This window comes from Thunnus thynnus, chromosome 18 (assembly GCF_963924715.1).
Source record: "Thunnus thynnus chromosome 18, fThuThy2.1, whole genome shotgun sequence".
NCBI lineage: Eukaryota > Metazoa > Chordata > Actinopteri > Scombriformes > Scombridae > Thunnus > Thunnus thynnus.
In genome coordinates this window covers 11,039,327-11,055,988 of record NC_089534.1, presented here as the reverse complement: position 1 = coordinate 11,055,988, position 16,662 = coordinate 11,039,327, and the positions used below count along the sequence as shown (strand labels likewise).

The following is a 16,662-nucleotide window of genomic DNA, read 5'->3' as shown; positions in this document are numbered from 1 at the left end:
AAAAAAACAAAACAAAAAAAACACTTCAAATTTACAGTTTGCACCTTTTTATTCAAGTATATCACAGCAGTTTATTTGAGAAATACAGTAAATGTTTCATTTCAAATATAACTTACACTAAAAGTAACAATTGCGAACAGGTGTGTTAAATACACTTAACCTCAAAACAAACAGAATTGACAAAGCTATGAAAAGTCTTGACTAAATTAACTGGAAAAAAATAGGGAAGAACAAAGTCTTTTAGGATAGAACAAACCCTTTCCTTCTGCATACTGGACTAAGTAGTCTCAACTACCAGACAAAAATTGGTTGTTAGTCCAAACTGGCTACAATTTATAATAACAAAGGAAGATCACAATGTATGACATTTAACTACCCATATTTCATTTCCAAATGTGTTTCTAAATTCATAAAAAATAACTCTTTTGGCAGAAAGTGGAGACAAAGTGAACAACATTAAAAGAAATGTTTTTAGTCTGGTCCTGTTTCTCTTCCTGGGATGCGTTAGACAGACACTATGTTTTGTTTAAATATCCGTCCTATTGTTAAGTCTCTTCCAGTATGCCACAGTCTATAACCACTTAAAAGAAAAACACCAGAACATTGAAATAAATAGAAAAGTTGAAAGGGCATGTTGTCGCGTGTTGAACCTGAGAGACCTGTAAACCCTTTATTCCCCTTTACACGCCAAATAAACCTGCTACACAAACGCTACGCAAATCAGCAAAAAACTGTTAAAAACGGACGCGTGAGGCTTTCCAATTAGTTAAATTTTTCAAAAGTACAAAAAGACAATTTACTGAATATTAGGTGTAAAACATGTTTAATAATAAATAATAAGAATCATGAGATGAAAATCTGCAAAAAACTGAATTTGAAAAAAAAAAAAAAAAAAAAGGCGATGGATGTGTAATGAGGCAGAAAAATGCTCTATATAGCTTCTAAGAAGGTATGGGGTGATCATATGAAAGAGGAGCAGATCTAGGATATTCTCCTCAGTGTCAAGGTACAGTAGAAATGAAGAAAACCTGAAACTAAAGCATAAAATATACAGTCCATGAAATATCCTTAAAATGTATGCAATCATCATCTGGCTCAAATGCAAACATACATAACAATCGGAGAGATAAACAAATCTTGGATTACTGCAGCAGCCGTGGTTGCACTGATCTGGTACCTTGGATGGTACTGTAGATGTTGCAACAGTATTTTGGGGGGGAGAGAAAAATACTGTTTTTGTACCCAGTAAACAGTTTTTGCATTAAAATAAATTAAGCTGAGGTAGCTTTGGTTTCTCTCTCTCTGCAGTAGTCCAAGTGCTAACCTGTCATTGCCAGTTTGCATATGGTCTTTGCTTTTATCACCTAGAATCTGAGAAAAAAGGCAGAGGTGAGCTGGGGTCAGAGTTGCACCAAGAGGTTTGAGGATTGGACAAGAGTGCTTTTGAGAGAAAGAAGGGGCCTTCTCCAGTCTACACCTGGTCAAAATATGGCATCTTCAAAAAACACGTAAAATGCCATGAAAACCTTTATAAAGCTTCAGTAAATACCTTCATTTACTGCAGTCAGAGAACATACTGTGTGTTGGCCACAAATGAGAATCCAGCGTCTCTCATCTGGTGTTGTAAAGAACAGAAATAAATCCATAAAGTTGGTACACATTTGAAAGGAGAAAAAAAAATCATGTAATGCTTTATACACCTTAGTGACGGGCACTGCCTAGAATGGCCTTGTTCATTATGGATTCACAACCCATGCAAAAAAACAATCTGAACTCGAGCAAAGCACCTTATAAAAAAAAAAAGTAAAAAATAATTATCAAATACACAACATAATACAGAAATCGTATCTAATAGAACATTTTCATAGTTGGAAACAGAATTCCTGTGAACAGGCACCGTTATGTCAGAGCTCAGCACCTTTGAGGGAGTGGGGGGTAAAACTTGGCACAATGAATCATTTGACTCGCATCATTATTTTTGCATATGAAATCTGAAGAAAAGCTGGTGTTGTTGACCTCTCTTTACACCTGCTCAGGTGGTGACTGATCTCCCCAGCCGGTCTGGGGTTTAACAGGGCATGAATACATTTAAATAACATATCATTTCAAGTGCTTGAGACGTATCTGGCCAGACAGTCACAGAAGTGAGAATATTACTTTCTAAGTAATATCAACAAGTATTCTTCAAGTTTTCACATGTCGTCAATTAGTTATTTTGGACCAAGTTGAAACTAACTAGAGATGTATAACCTAGATATGTTTTTAATCAATCTAATGATGTTAAGATATATATATAATTTTTTTTTTTTTTTTTTTTGCTTCAAGGTCACTGTGACCTCAGTGGTTAGGACCCACCCCTAGTTGGAGCCTGTTCATTGTAGTTGTAAAGAAGTAGTTCTAAATAAAAAAATCCTGTTAAATATATCAGTTTCATATGAGATTTAAATAAGGCACACACTAGGCAGTGCAAACTACAGACGCATTCCAATTTGTACTGCTTTCCAGTTCCTCGGCCGGGGGTGTCGATAGGAAAATCAACTGGCGGGAACAGCTTGAGCGGAGAGGGAAAAACACATTCATATCGTGAATGCAGTGAGGAGGGGGTTCAGCTACCACAAAACTATTTAGGACGTGACAATCTGCCAAGACTGTGAACGCCAGAGGTGGTGTTTGAGAGCGAATGTTTTGAGTGAGGGTTTTTTTTTTTGTTGTTGTTGTTGTTTTGTTTTTTAAGAGCTGAGCTAAGCTTACGCTGCGCTTGTTCACCAGTAACTCAGAGAAAAAAAACACTTGAGTTTTCCACACCTGATGACCGCCGTAATGGGAAGGACATAATCACTTCTAGTCCTGCTGTGCTAACCTCATCAAGTTTGTGTTCGCACTAAAACTTCTTTGTAAACTATTGTTCTGGGTCAGTATCCTTGACGGTGGCTCAGATATTGAACTAATGAAGTAGCTAAAATGGCAGAAAAAAAAAAAAAAAAATGAGCCGCATAATAACAATGGTAATAACTGGCCTGTGATAAAGCGTTCCACTTGAGGGCAAGATTGGCTCAGCAACGTAGTTCAGTGATTCAGAACATTATCTGTCCTCATCTCCTAGCGGCACTCTGCATTCACACTTCTGCTGGTGAGGATCTGAGTGAGTGTGTGTGTTTAGAAATACATGCATACCCAAAAGTGTCAGGGGTGTGCGAGTGTGTATGCACGGACCGCTCCACAGAAAAAAAAACGGCCAGGTTGTGATATGACATCACCCGATCTGTCTGTTGGTTTTGCTAGTCGTCCAAGTTAAGAAGTAATCCCAAGAGCAGCATGGATAAAAGTTAGGATAGCACCCGAGTAGCACCAGGGTTGCCCGTCACAATTGGTGTATGTGTGTGTGTGTGTGACTGACACACCTCCAGGGGTTTGGTTGTGTAGAATGGGTCTGGATCTGGCCAGGTTCCTGAGACGATAGCACCATTGAATGTCTCTGTCCTCAATCTCGTCCTCGTTGTGTTCCCTCCCAGCAGGAGGAGGGCGCTGGATTTTTCCCGTGTGTGGTTGTGTGTGTCTGTGTTGAGGGCTGGACTCGGACGCTCCTTCACTCTCTCTCACTCAAGTTTGTGTGTGTCTTTGTGGTCCCAGGCTGTTCAGGATTTACCTGATGGGTACTCTCTCTCTCTCCATCTCACAGGAATGTATCAAAATGCTGGATTCTCTCCTCCATCTCCTGCACCACAAACAGACACATAAAAACATACCGCTTATTCTCAACCAACACAGGAAACTTGGAGGTGTGTGTATATAAAGCATCTGTGCATCATGGTTTCAATATTACTTGGAAATTTCCCACAGCAAACAACAACTTTCACCATGATAAATGATGTAAAATGAGGCAAAGCTGTGCTGGAATGAGACGGGCAATTTTTCTGAGCATGAAAACAGCAGAGTTTGACACTGACTAAATCTGAACAGAGCCGGAGGAAGAGAGATGGATGTTAGCCTGCAATAGACCATGATTAATGCCTTGAAGATGTTACACTGTGTGTGTTCTCATCTGAATGGCTGAGTCAGTGCGACAGACGCCGCTACAAGATACCAATTTCAACATCTACAACAAAAAATTAACCATCAACAGTGAAAAGCAATATTACACGTCTAAAGAGATTAACTTTTCAGGGAGGGCCAGCTCTCCTTTGCTCAAAACTTTTGCATCACACACACAAACAGGCAAAGTTAGTGAGAAGAGCACAGCTTTTTGGGTGATTATCAACTACTGATACTACAAAGGCCTTTTTTTTAAGCTAAGAAGTACTCAAATATTGCTAACATCTTTAGTACTTAGTACTGCACTTTTTAAAAATGTAAACCGCTGGAAACTTTTTGTGATATTTCTGAAATTTGGGCAAGAAAACTGGGCCAATTTATTCAATTAATTGAATAGCCAATCAACAGATGTATGTTTTTAAGCAAAAATACTAAAATTTCACTGGTTCCAACTTATCAAATGTGAATATGTGTTGGTTTTCTGGGTCTTCTAAGATAATGAACTGCATATCTTTGGGTTAGTTGGGACTGCTAGTTGGACAAAAGCAATTTAAACGTGTCACATTGGGCACATTGGGGAAAAATAAATAAATAAATTAATACATTTCAACTGGTGCTCAAGTCCTCTGTTAAATGAGACAAGTTGATAGTGGCCAGCTGTTCACACTCTAGATGTAATGCCAACTATACCCAACACATCTTGCAATTTATTCTGAATACATTTCAGAAAGGTCACAGGAGTGATGCCATGCTGCATATGGTTCTAACTTCCCTTCCAACTCCATTTATAACATCAATTAAGCACTTCGCACTTCATCATACCCCCGCAGCTATCAACACCAGGTCACACAAGCTGTAAAACCCAATGAAGCTATGAAAAGTGGAAGTTAATGTGCAACTGAATAAAAATCCATTATTTTAGAAATTCCCTGAAAGCTCTAGTTCGTCAGGTACAGCCCATGTTTAGAGACACCGATGCTTTTAACACCCGTCTCGTTTGCGGCGTTTCACTGTACACCCACACACAAATAAGCTCTTTGCCGCCTTGACGCTTTGCACTTCTGTGATCTCAGTTCCATCAGCCTGAAGGCCTATCACCTTGTCTTCCCAAAAAACACAGCAGACAATCTAACGAGCATCCACAGCACCTATCCTCTGTGTCACAAACCTACTCTTCCTCACTAACATAAAGCTACGCCTGTAGGGCTCCCTTCTCTTGCATGAGTGGAAGACGACCTGCATGGAAAGAAGGTCTCATTTTTCCATCACTCAACAGGCAACACATGGCAGAATTTTTCCCACTGGGGCCATCAACACTATCCATTAAAAGACAAATACAGGTTCCACATTGTTAAGATCGTCATCCATTTGTGATGTTCAACCCGTTTGTGACAAAGGTGTTGTAAATTACTTTGGTGTACCCACCTTCTTTGAACCTGTCCTATCCACTGCCAACTCAATACGGATTTTTTTCTATTTCCCAGAACAAATTTTCTACAACCCCTGAGAGAACAGGATTCTCTGTGGTGTGTATGTGCACGTTAGGAGAGCAAAACAACAACATTGTACGTTTTTTGTTTTTTTTTTCCTGGAAAGAAAAAGAGAGCAGAGAAAGAACAATTTTGTCTATTGTGTCTGGATGAGGGTGTTGTTCCACAAGCTACTGACAATAGATTCACATTCGGCACTCTGCTCTTCATGCATTCTGCTCTACAGAGCCTAACGTCAATGGAGAAGCTCACTTCTCCGCCTCTTATATATTATGGATTTGTCTTTAGAAGACTGTTCAACATTGGTACAAAATGTCAAAATGAGAGGTCTCAAAAGAAGCTCTAGCCTGACATAAAAGCCAGATGTTTACCATTAATTATTTAAAGAGTACACATGATCAAATTATCTGAATGTGAAAAAGTCACATCATCTACTTTTTACCATCTACAGGCTGGAATAAGAGAACGATACCATCAAATAACTACATGGACCTAGAAATCCAACGTGTTTTGTGTTGATGGTGCTTTGGATTAACAAGTGAGCTAACAAAAGGTATATTACTGTAAATGCCTGCAGGCTACAATCTTCAGTTGCAAACATAAATAAGCAGAGAAATAACAAACTCTCATGATGTTCAGCTAGCTCGGCTAGTGGCATGTACAGCTCTGTCACTGCACAGATGCAGGTTAAAAGGTCAAAGGCTCTCACAAAGTATTTAATTGCTGTCTGAAACATGGGTAAAATGTAATACTAGGCCTAGGGCAATATGAATGCCAATTTGTAGATAGGAACATAGCTGGTGTGTTATTGTGTACAGGGCAGAGATGGTCCCTCTGGCTTTAACTGGAAGCGGGGAGCAGTCCACTCCATCTGCTGAAAGGTCAGCTCTTGTGGAAGACTGAGACAAGCCGTACCCAGAGGAGGACAGGGGGAGGGTAAAGGAGACAAATGAATGGACACGTTCCATTTCACTCGTCTCTACGATGTAGACACAAACAACACGTGCTACAGCTGAATGCAGGATTAAGTGGAAATGGCCTAAACCGCCATACTGAGTGTTCAGGAGACTCTTGAAGTGAGAGTGGAGTTGTGTGTGTGATCATGTGATGTGCGAGAGCATATCTCCTCCCCCTCATGTGCTGGTTGAGTGGCTGCAGCAGCCAATTAGTGCTGGTTAGTACTGCAGTAAACCAGTAAGTAATGAAAAACCCAGGAGGTGAAGAGGAAAGAGATGAGAGCAGGAAACAGTTGTAGCAGGTTAATTTTACCAGTTTAAAAGAGCAGTTAATTTCCTCGGGATTACCTGTGTGCGTTAATCAAGAAAGTAAGTGCATGTTTTACCTGGCTTTGTGTTTCATGTGTAATTATATTGACATGCTAGTTGATCATTCTAGAGGCAGTTCATTAAGTTTGTCTTGGGTGGATGTTATGTTCTGCCTGTTAAACTTGTTCAGTTGCTATGTTTCACAATTAATCCATATTGCCAAGATAGGTTAAGGTTATAAAGAGCTGCAGCTCTGTGGGGGGGGGGGGGGGGGGCTGCTGCTGAGCTACACACATGCAGAGCAGAGAGACCACAGCGGACAGGATGAAGCTCCGCATTTACACAAAATCCACCAATGCAGCACGTTCCGGCAGGGTTGTGCAGAGGTGTGGGCACGTTTATGTGTGCTTTAGAATGTAGCTGCCATGAAATTCATTCATTCATTCACTCTCTGGCTCGCTCGACCACCACTGCTCTCTCTCTCTCTGAGCCGGGGAGGAGGGACCATTTTTGAAACACCAACCAACAAATCCTGCATAATATACCTTTAAACATTAATGTTGTTGTGACATTTGCACTTATTTCCCTGCAAGATAAATTACTGCCTAAATTAGCTATTTGCTGGCATAATTGTTTCTATAACATTATGTATGGAAACAGAACGGAGTAATAATACATTAGTGTTACTTAAAGAGTATTTTATTGAGTGTAGGTAATTGATGCATATTCAGTGGTGCTATTTGGGTGACATTTCATGCTTCCAACTTAGTGGTATCTTATGTTATTAACATGTAACTTCGAATGAGAAACTTTCTAACCTTAGAGTGTGCCACCAGTAGCAAATGAGACCATAAAGCTAAAATATGTAATATATTTGAGTGAAGGAGACTATGACATTGAATGTTGAAGGGTAGATTATTATTAATTTATTAATATTGCTCCATATCCTCCTATTACTGACCTTGAATTTGCGGTCTTATTTTCATGGTAAGCTACAGAATGTAGTGTTATGATTGCATAGAATGTGCATATGTTTGTTTCCCGCAGACCACACGCAATAAACTGGTGAAGGAAAGTTCTGCCTCCTCTGTGTTTGATTAACACACCTTGGCAATGGCTATCACACTCAAACCACTTAGTGTCACCTACATTGAGTATCAACCCCGCATACCTCTGTGTATGTGCGCGTGTTTTTGCATTCTCTGGGGAGTTACAAGGAGATGACCTGCTGTAGAGTCGAGATGTGTGTTGGAAAACACAAGCAAACAGAACACGTGCCAAATGCGCTGACATTTCTGCTCTTGGAAACACCAATTTAGGCTGGCGGTATGAAACCAACACAGACGTGCACCCTCCCTCCCTCCACCAGCCTGCCTGTTGACAGGCGGCACCACCTGGCTGACTGCTCTCTCCCTGTCTTTCTGACATTCTGGCAGCCAGCTCTGGCTACCAGCACCAGGACACTGCCATTCCTGGCCCGCTGAAAACACTAACATCCTACAGCAGTGGCAGCATCAGCAGCAGATGACCAGATGGGATTCTGGGAAAATATACAGCAGCTTTTTCTATATGGAACATTGTCAAAACAGATTAGAAGTGAAAATTTTTAACCTTATACTGAGTTTTTCGTTAACTCTTACTCACGGTAGGTGAGAAATGTATTTTTTGTTGTATTTTCAAAAGAGACAAGGATAGAAATGAACGTATTAAGAAACTCAAATCCAAATTTCATATCTCATGCTACTTAGATCTCACTCAGGTTGTTGGACATGGATTATCTTTTAAAATTGTAAATCTGCCTTTTAGAGAACAGGAGCCAAACGATTTTAAGACGTAGAATAAATAATGTTGAATGTAGGATTCTCTTATTAATCTTTTTAGAGTCTGGTCCCTGGACTCATACATACTGAACACAATCTTTCCACTCTGTCCTCATTTGATCCTATTTTGGAACAAAAAGAACACTGGTTAAAAAAAAAAATAAGAACCCTTAATTTCAAACCTGATATTGATTTATACCATTTCTGCCTGGCTCTCCAAGGGTGGATATCTATCTACCAATAGCAACACCTAGTAGTGATTTCTGTCATGTTGACTTCCAGATGCAATATCCTGTTCAGCCGGTTTCAGTGTGTATTGATGTCTATATCTAAGCTCCAAAAAAGGGATACTTGCATTGCATTATTTGAAACGGCTCCTCTCAGATATACGGCCCTGTCCACTTTTCCATCAAGCCTGGAATGTTATTAGTTCAATAAATGTTACCAGTTGTTTAAAACCCTCACTGTCAAAGTGGCAACATGTGTCATCGCATCATAAAACAAGCTACTTGGACCGAGCTATTCTACTTGCACATGGTTAAGTCTGGTTATGAAAATACATATTTATCCTTTGGCGTCCTCTCCGAGTCCCGTAGAGCAGCTGTAGACCATTTGACCTCAATTCAGCTTTTCCACAACTACTGAAGTCTCCTCTTTTGTATCCCACACAAAAGATGACCCTTGCTGAACAGCTGTAAAAGAGGGTCTCACATTCACTTACAAATGAATTTTCCTTGTTCACATATTCTCTTAAGAGGCTTAAATTGACTTGCTGGTTACCTAGCAACAAGGTGTTGGGGCAACTATTGTGTGTTGAGAAGATGAGAGGTCGACGGAGGAGATGGAATCATGTAGCAATGTCTCAAATGGGGCTGCAATGATTGTTTTTATGATTGATTAATCTGCTGCTTCTTTTCTCGCTTAGTTTTTTAGCATTTATACATGTTTTTAAAAACAATCTAATATCAAAATAATCTGTCATGAGGCTAATCTGATGCACTGCATTGTATTATTTAACATAATGTTGAAGATTTTAATAGAACTCTAATGAGTTATAGGAATTTAGTGGCTCCTTCTTGGCACACGGCACTTGCTCTATGATTTACTTTGACTGACTTGTACTGACAACTGGACCGTTAAAGGAACTTTAAAAAAAGGGGTAGTGCGAGTGTCTCTCTCTGACCTCCAGTAGCTGGGTCTTGTCGTACTCTCTGCGGTGCTGGAAGATACACTGGCTGAGAAGGGAGTACAGTCTCTCCAGCTGCTCCACGCTGTAACCCTCACTCTTCTTCACCACCATATCCAGTAGAGCCTGAGGGGAACGGTACAATTACACATTAAGAGCTGAAGATGTATTTACTTTCAAACACTTCTTAAAGACACATTCTAAATATTATTAATAACATCCAGTTACAATAATGAAACGCGAATATTGCTGAATAACTGGTCACACAAGCTAAGCATCAATGTTGGTGCGTAGAGATTAAGCATTTGGAGGTCAACTGTATTCAAAAGCAATTAAGATCAGAGTGACAGCTAATTAAGGCTAATCATAATTAGAACCAAGTTTACATTTCACTGCTACTTTAATTAAAACATTCTGGACAGTCAAAGGCCATTTTAATTGACCTGTTCCTCACATTTTACCCAAGCCAATGTCTGTGCGTGTGTGTGTGTGTGTGTGTGTGTGTGTGTGTATGCGTGCGTCTATTTAAACACAGAGCTCATCAGAATGCATGGACTCAGACAGCAAAGGCGCAATAATTAAAGTTACCATCAATGACACAAGGCAAACAGAAATTAAATGGTGTGTGCATGTGTGTGTGTGTATGTGAAAGACAGTGACCATGTGTTAAACACATAAAACCGAGGCAATGTCAAGATTAATAAGGCGTAGATGTTTGTTGAAGCCTCTCATCAGCGAACGTCTGAAAGATAATGACACTGAGCAAAAGAAAAATTACAAAGGCAAAAAAGGTTAGCATCGCTCTACTCCATCTGACAGTGATTTCTGTTTAAATGACAGAACACTTGTGTTGATTAAAGTTAGACTAAAGCTTCAGATCAACTGAAACTTCAGTAAAAACTCAGACTTCACTCATGAACCAGGGATCTGAACCATAAGTGCAATACTTTGCTTTGTTAGGACATTTTTTTGCTTTTCAGTACAAACACCTCTAATGGAGTTATGGAAAACACTGCTGCCCTTGGGATCCACCGTGACAGTAAACATTCCAGTTTTTTACCCCACGGCTCTCAACATGAAATTGAAAAGAGGTAAAATTATTTCTTGAAATGTGACACTGAAAACATTATGTACATAACATCACCTGGGTCCACAGAGCGATGTTTAGTTGTTCAGTGTAATAGCTTCATGTGTGGCTGCTAAAGTGTTATGAGGCAGCAGCAGTGACTATGGTTCCCAGAAATTTCCCTACAAGCACCACCAGATGAGAATTTGGCTACTGTTGCATAACTATTCTTTCATCTACCCACTACACTGTTGACAATAAACATAATGAGTAACAGGGGAGATTATTAGGCTTTTCATAGGTCTGCATTCTTGAGTCTTTTCTTGTTTTTTTTGTTGTTTAAGTAGAACAGTATTAATTTTAACAATGTAGTAATGTTAATATCCACATCAACGTTTTAAGGTTTTCTATTCTGAAGAAAGATTCACTTTATTTTAAACAATCAACGAGGAGAAGAAACGCACAAAAAAACAACCTTTTCTCAAATCTTTTTAGTATTCCGTCACTGAGAGTAAGTTTCATTTTCCATATTTTTCCAGCTTGATTTCCAACAGATGCTTATCACGCTGAACTCAATAGCCTGGAAACATGACTGTGAGCAGATAATACCTTTCAAATATTCACACTCCCATTACTTAATCTGGCAGTGTAGGAGGATTCACCAGTAATATGCCTTCAACATAAAAACTCCACCAGGCCAATCTAATTACTGTGGGTCCCTCGACAAATAAAAAGGTGCTCACAGAAATGATAATGATCATACACTTCAAAAAAGTCCCATAAGCTGCTCTATATTGAGCATATTTCTTTTGGTGCTTTTTGTACAGTGAGTCTTACTGCTCTACCGTCAAGGGAGCTCTCAAGTTTCGTGGGTTTTAGCCCAGACTTAAGTAATATAGGAGGACCAAATAGAGCACACCATAATGAGATGCCAATTTTAACAAGACACGTATAAAAGCTTTAATTGGCATCATTATAACCCATCTTATATGTAGGTAATAATGTGAGATTCTCTGCAGGACCCTGCTCCAACCCTTCCTTTCATGCGACTGGCACTGCATTTCCTTCCATTTTTCATTATGTTTTCCATCTTGTGCTTTAAGTGCATTTCACTACTTTACAGTGCACCTTCTCTCCTTTATAGAGCATCTTCTCACCTCCTGCCTATTTAAATGTTTTATAGAAGCTCTCCTCACCTCTTCTTCAACCCCATTTTTTCCAGACAACACTTTCCTCCCCTTTGCTTCCAATTTCCTGGAACGCACTGTTGCACTTTCGAAATAATCCACTTCAGACTGCATTCCCACTTGTTTTTTTTTTAAAAGCTGTATTTCAGACGGTTGGTCCAGATATTTTAGTCATTTTTAACTGCTCTCTGTCTACTGATACTCTGCTCCTATTTTTAACATGCCACTGTTTACCCCCCCTTTAAAGATGCCCTCTCTAGATCCCTCTGCTTGAAGTAATTTTAGACTGATCTCCAAGCTGCCATTTTTAGCGAAGATTTTAGGAAAAACTGTCTCCACTCAACTGATGTCTTTTCTGAACAGCAATCAAATTTTTGAAAAATTTCAACTGGTTTCTGCTCCCTACACAGCACTGAGACTGCTCTGATCAATTCTACTTGACCTCAGCTCAGCCTTTGACACAGCGGACCAACATGTTTTAATCAGCTATCTGAAGAACTATGTTGGCATCAGTGATGTGGCTCTGGATTGGTTCATCTCCTATTTGTCGAGCAGGTCCTTCTCTGTAATACTTGGAGATGCCTCCTCCTCTTGTGTTCCTCTCTTTTGTGGGGTCCCCCAGGGATCTATTTTGGGCCCCATCTTATTCACTATATACATGCTACCCCAGGGGCAAATCATACGTAAACATGACATCGATCTCCGTTTCTATGCGGATGACACACAATTTTATGTCCCTTTAAAGATTGGTACCACCGATATTTCTTGTATTATGTCCTGCCTTGCTGAAATTAAAAATTGGATGTCCAAAAGTTTCCTGCAGTTGCATGACAGAAATAATTATAATCACCCCATCTGGCCCCAGCACTAGCAGTGTTAACAATCCCTCCTCTAATCTGGGTGTCTTATCTAATAATGTTCAAAATGAGGCCCACAACCTAGGTATCATTTTTGACTCAGAAATGTCTTTTGACACTCAGGTGACCACAGCTAACCAAGATCAGGTCATTCCTTTCTTCTACAAGTTTAGAAAAGGTCATCCAAGCTTTTATCTCCTCGAGACTTGACTGTTGCAAAGCACTTTGTTCTGGCATCAGCAGGTGAAACATCCTAACACCGCAGTTGGTACAAAATGCTGCTGCCAGGCTTTTAACATGTACTAAGCGAGGCAACCACATTACACCAATCCTTACTGCACCTCACTGGTTATCTGTGAGTTTCAGAATTGATTTTAAGATTTTACTGCTTGTTTTTAAAGCCTTGAATGGTCAGTCTCTCCTGCCTATATCTGTAAACTCCCCATGAGTCTGATTGCTGCTTGAGATCCTCCAGCAGGGCCCTACTAATGGTTAGCAAAAATCTTGACTAGTCACTACAGGTAACCAGGGCTTTGTTGTTCGAGCCCTTCAGCTGTGAAACTCTCTGCCTGGAGATCTCAGGGAGGCAAACTCAGTATCCTCTTTTAAATCTCTTCTTAAGACTCACTTTTATCTTATGGCTTTTTCTTAACTGATGGTATTTGTTGTAACTATCTAAATTACTTTATCTTGTTTGTATCTTAAGTTTTAGATCTTATTTACTTATGTTTTTATTGTAAAGCACTTCACTTCTGAAATGTGCTGAATAAATTAAGTGATTATTATTATTAATTTATTTATCTTTTCATTCGCTTCTAGTTCACGTCTTTTCCTTCCCTGTTCCCTCTCTCTTCATCCCCTCAATTTATTCTCCTCTTACAGTTAGCCAGCTGATTGCAGCGTTGTACTACCCAACCTTTGTCAGCTTGATCAGGATGTCTGTGACAGTGTGGGGTAAATGGTGTGAGTGTGTCTTACACAGGCTCTGTGATTGAGTAAGCTCACTGCACACAAAAGGGCAGTAATCCCATGCGTTAAAGACTGCTACTGACATGGACCATTTAACCTCACCCCCTCTAAACTCCCTGCTCCATCTTCCCCCTCCCCGTCTTTACTCACATTCCTTTCTTTACTCACATCTCTATCTATCCACATGCTTCTTTAGACCACAGAAGGAGCTGAGAGAGCCTGGGATGACCGATGCTTTAGGTAAAAAAGGAGAATAATGGAGTATGGGGTTGGATTAGCGCCAAGACTACTTGTAAGAGGGGATTTGATCATAAAAAGGAGATAACCTCCAGGATTTATTGTAACACAGTGAATAATTAATACTGGCTTTATGTTTTCCTCTGATCATATGTGCAGAATTCTGACCGAACAATTACACTATTTAAATAGCATTTACCACATTTTTTTAAAGTATTTGTTTAAAAATAACTTCACAAACATCATTAGAGTGCAAAGATAGTTTAGTGAATGCAAAATAACACACAGTAAATAGTCGTATATAATGAGAAAATATAAGAGGAACAAGCCAGAAGTGATTCATGAGACTGGATTCAGGCTAGGAACTGTGCATCAAGACACTTCATCACATAGTGTTGCAGCTCCGGTATTTAACCTCTGAACTATGAACCAGCTGAAATGTGCACAACAGCAACCCTGATGCGCAGGTATTCTGATTTTACCCATATTCATCTTGCCAGGTTAAGATCACTTGGAGACGACAAAACCAACACCGGGTCTAGACAGCTAAATTTTTCAACCTCATCATGTTGCCCTTCTGATACCAGATTCTTGAATTTGGGCTCTTGGCCTCATCATGATAAGGTAAAGAAACAGCTACATCAGTTGACATGGATTCCTTGTGTTATGGAGCACGCATCAATAAATGTATAAATATCATCTGTGACATTTAACACTGTTTGCAAGCTGTGCTAGTTTCCCTCTTAGAGGTCATGTTCAAAGAGTAATTTAGAGTAATATGAAGTGGAAATGGCCTGTTTCACAAGTCTCTTGTGGTTGAAAGTTTCAAGTACAGTGTTGCACCTGTAACCACAACCGACAGTGATGTGAAGGTATACTAAGCACTCCCCGAATTAACTTCTATATCACTGCAGCAAGGTGGGAATCTCAACCAGTAGTGGTCAGCAAAAACAAGATTCTTCACTGGTGTTAAGCTGCTCTTTAAGCATTTGTGAAATGTCATGGAGACAAATAAGTAAATACTAAATACTGTAAGAAAGTATCATTTATGCTGTGCAGTAATGAAATGTGCAAAAATGTGGGTGTGGAATGCAAACATTAAAAACTAAGCTATCTGTAAACAATCACACATGTATAAAGGAGTTTACTGTGCTGTAGTGGAGGGTCTTCCTCTTTGATCACTGAAGGATGCCTCACTGGCTGCATGTGTATTTGATTGTGTATGAAAGGCCTTCCTCAGTATTGAGTGAGAGAAAAGGGTTACTAGGCAGAAGCAGAGTGAAAAAAACAAGGATCTGAAGCCCAATAGTCACTGTCACCAGGGACACTATTAAGCCTCCAATATCTGCTTCTAAGAGAACAATTCACCCCCTTCCTCCTGTTTTAACTTTGAAATTTTTTTTTTGGTCTCCAACACTAGCAGAAGAATAAATTATAAATGATTCTGGTTTGCTTGTTACCATGAATGCCATCAGCAGCTCGAGGGTGGATGTGGCACAAGCGGACGGTGATTTGCGGATATAAAAAATATGCAGTAACAAATCATGTGGCTTACAGGGGACTCAGTCATATAGGTAATGCAATATATATATAGTGTTTTAAGGGTCAGGGACTATCATGACATATCATATTACTGTGGTCTCAGCACATTAAAAATAATAAAATGAATCCACAGATATTGTTTAAGAATGATATTGCTTATGATTTTAATATGTGGTCTAATATTTTTTTGTAAATCAAATGTATGTAAATTAAAGCCTTCATGCATTTCAATATCCATATCACACTGAATCTAGATGCCACTGGTTTAAATCAGTGACTCAGACATTCAGATAATGGGAAAAAAATAAGCTTAAGTTAAATAATTAATTTTAAAAAACTGTTACACATTCACCCCAGGAAAATGATCAATAAAGGAGTAACGTTTTATCAATGGAGAGCTTAGTGAGTTAGGGCTAGTCTCCTGGGCCGGGCACAAATTTAAAAAAAAAAAAATCTCACTGTCACACTTCTGAATGCACTTTCTACCATGGGTGCCCATAAAACAGTGTCTTTCTCCATTAGCATTAACGTCTTAGCAAAACATTTAACATTAACTTAATCTCTCTGAACCATCCTGGTGTTACCCATCAGTGTCAGGATCCTGATGTAATTATTTGACATGAAAACCTGCTCTGCTACCATGACATTATGTTACTGTGTCAGCAAGATGATTTTTTATATGTTATTATAATTTGGGCCAAATAAACTCTAAATATTACAGTAAAATTATCATGCATCACTGTCAGACTGTGACATACTTTCCGATTGGGGACTACTTTGTCACCCATTCCCCACCATGCTCATTAAGACATTTTTTTCCTGGTTAAAATTAGGGCTATGGTTACAATTTCTGCCGTTCAATGGGGCAATGTGGAGGTGTTGGTCAATCAAGAAAGAAATACCTTCAGAGAATGACTATCTATCAGGGTTAATTGAGTATGGGGTCATGGTAAGAATAATGAAAGATGTAAAAATGATAAGGGAACCTTTACTCTTCTGTTTTCATTTGAC

The 16,662-nt window shown here is 39.4% G+C and overlaps 1 protein-coding gene across 1 annotated transcript in view; it reads right to left on the bottom strand.

The window, feature by feature from the left end:
- Positions 1-30: 30 nt before the first annotated feature.
- Positions 31-16,662, bottom strand: part of atad2b (ATPase family AAA domain containing 2B) — a 75,486-nt gene continuing 58,854 nt past the window's right edge. Inside the window, exons 27-28 of the mRNA XM_067572726.1 lie at positions 9,791-9,919; positions 31-3,715 (exon numbers count right to left, since the gene is read on the bottom strand). Of these exons, the coding sequence (XP_067428827.1) occupies positions 3,674-3,715; positions 9,791-9,919 (171 nt within the window). The 3' untranslated portion in view covers positions 31-3,673. The remainder of the gene's footprint in view (positions 3,716-9,790; positions 9,920-16,662) is intronic.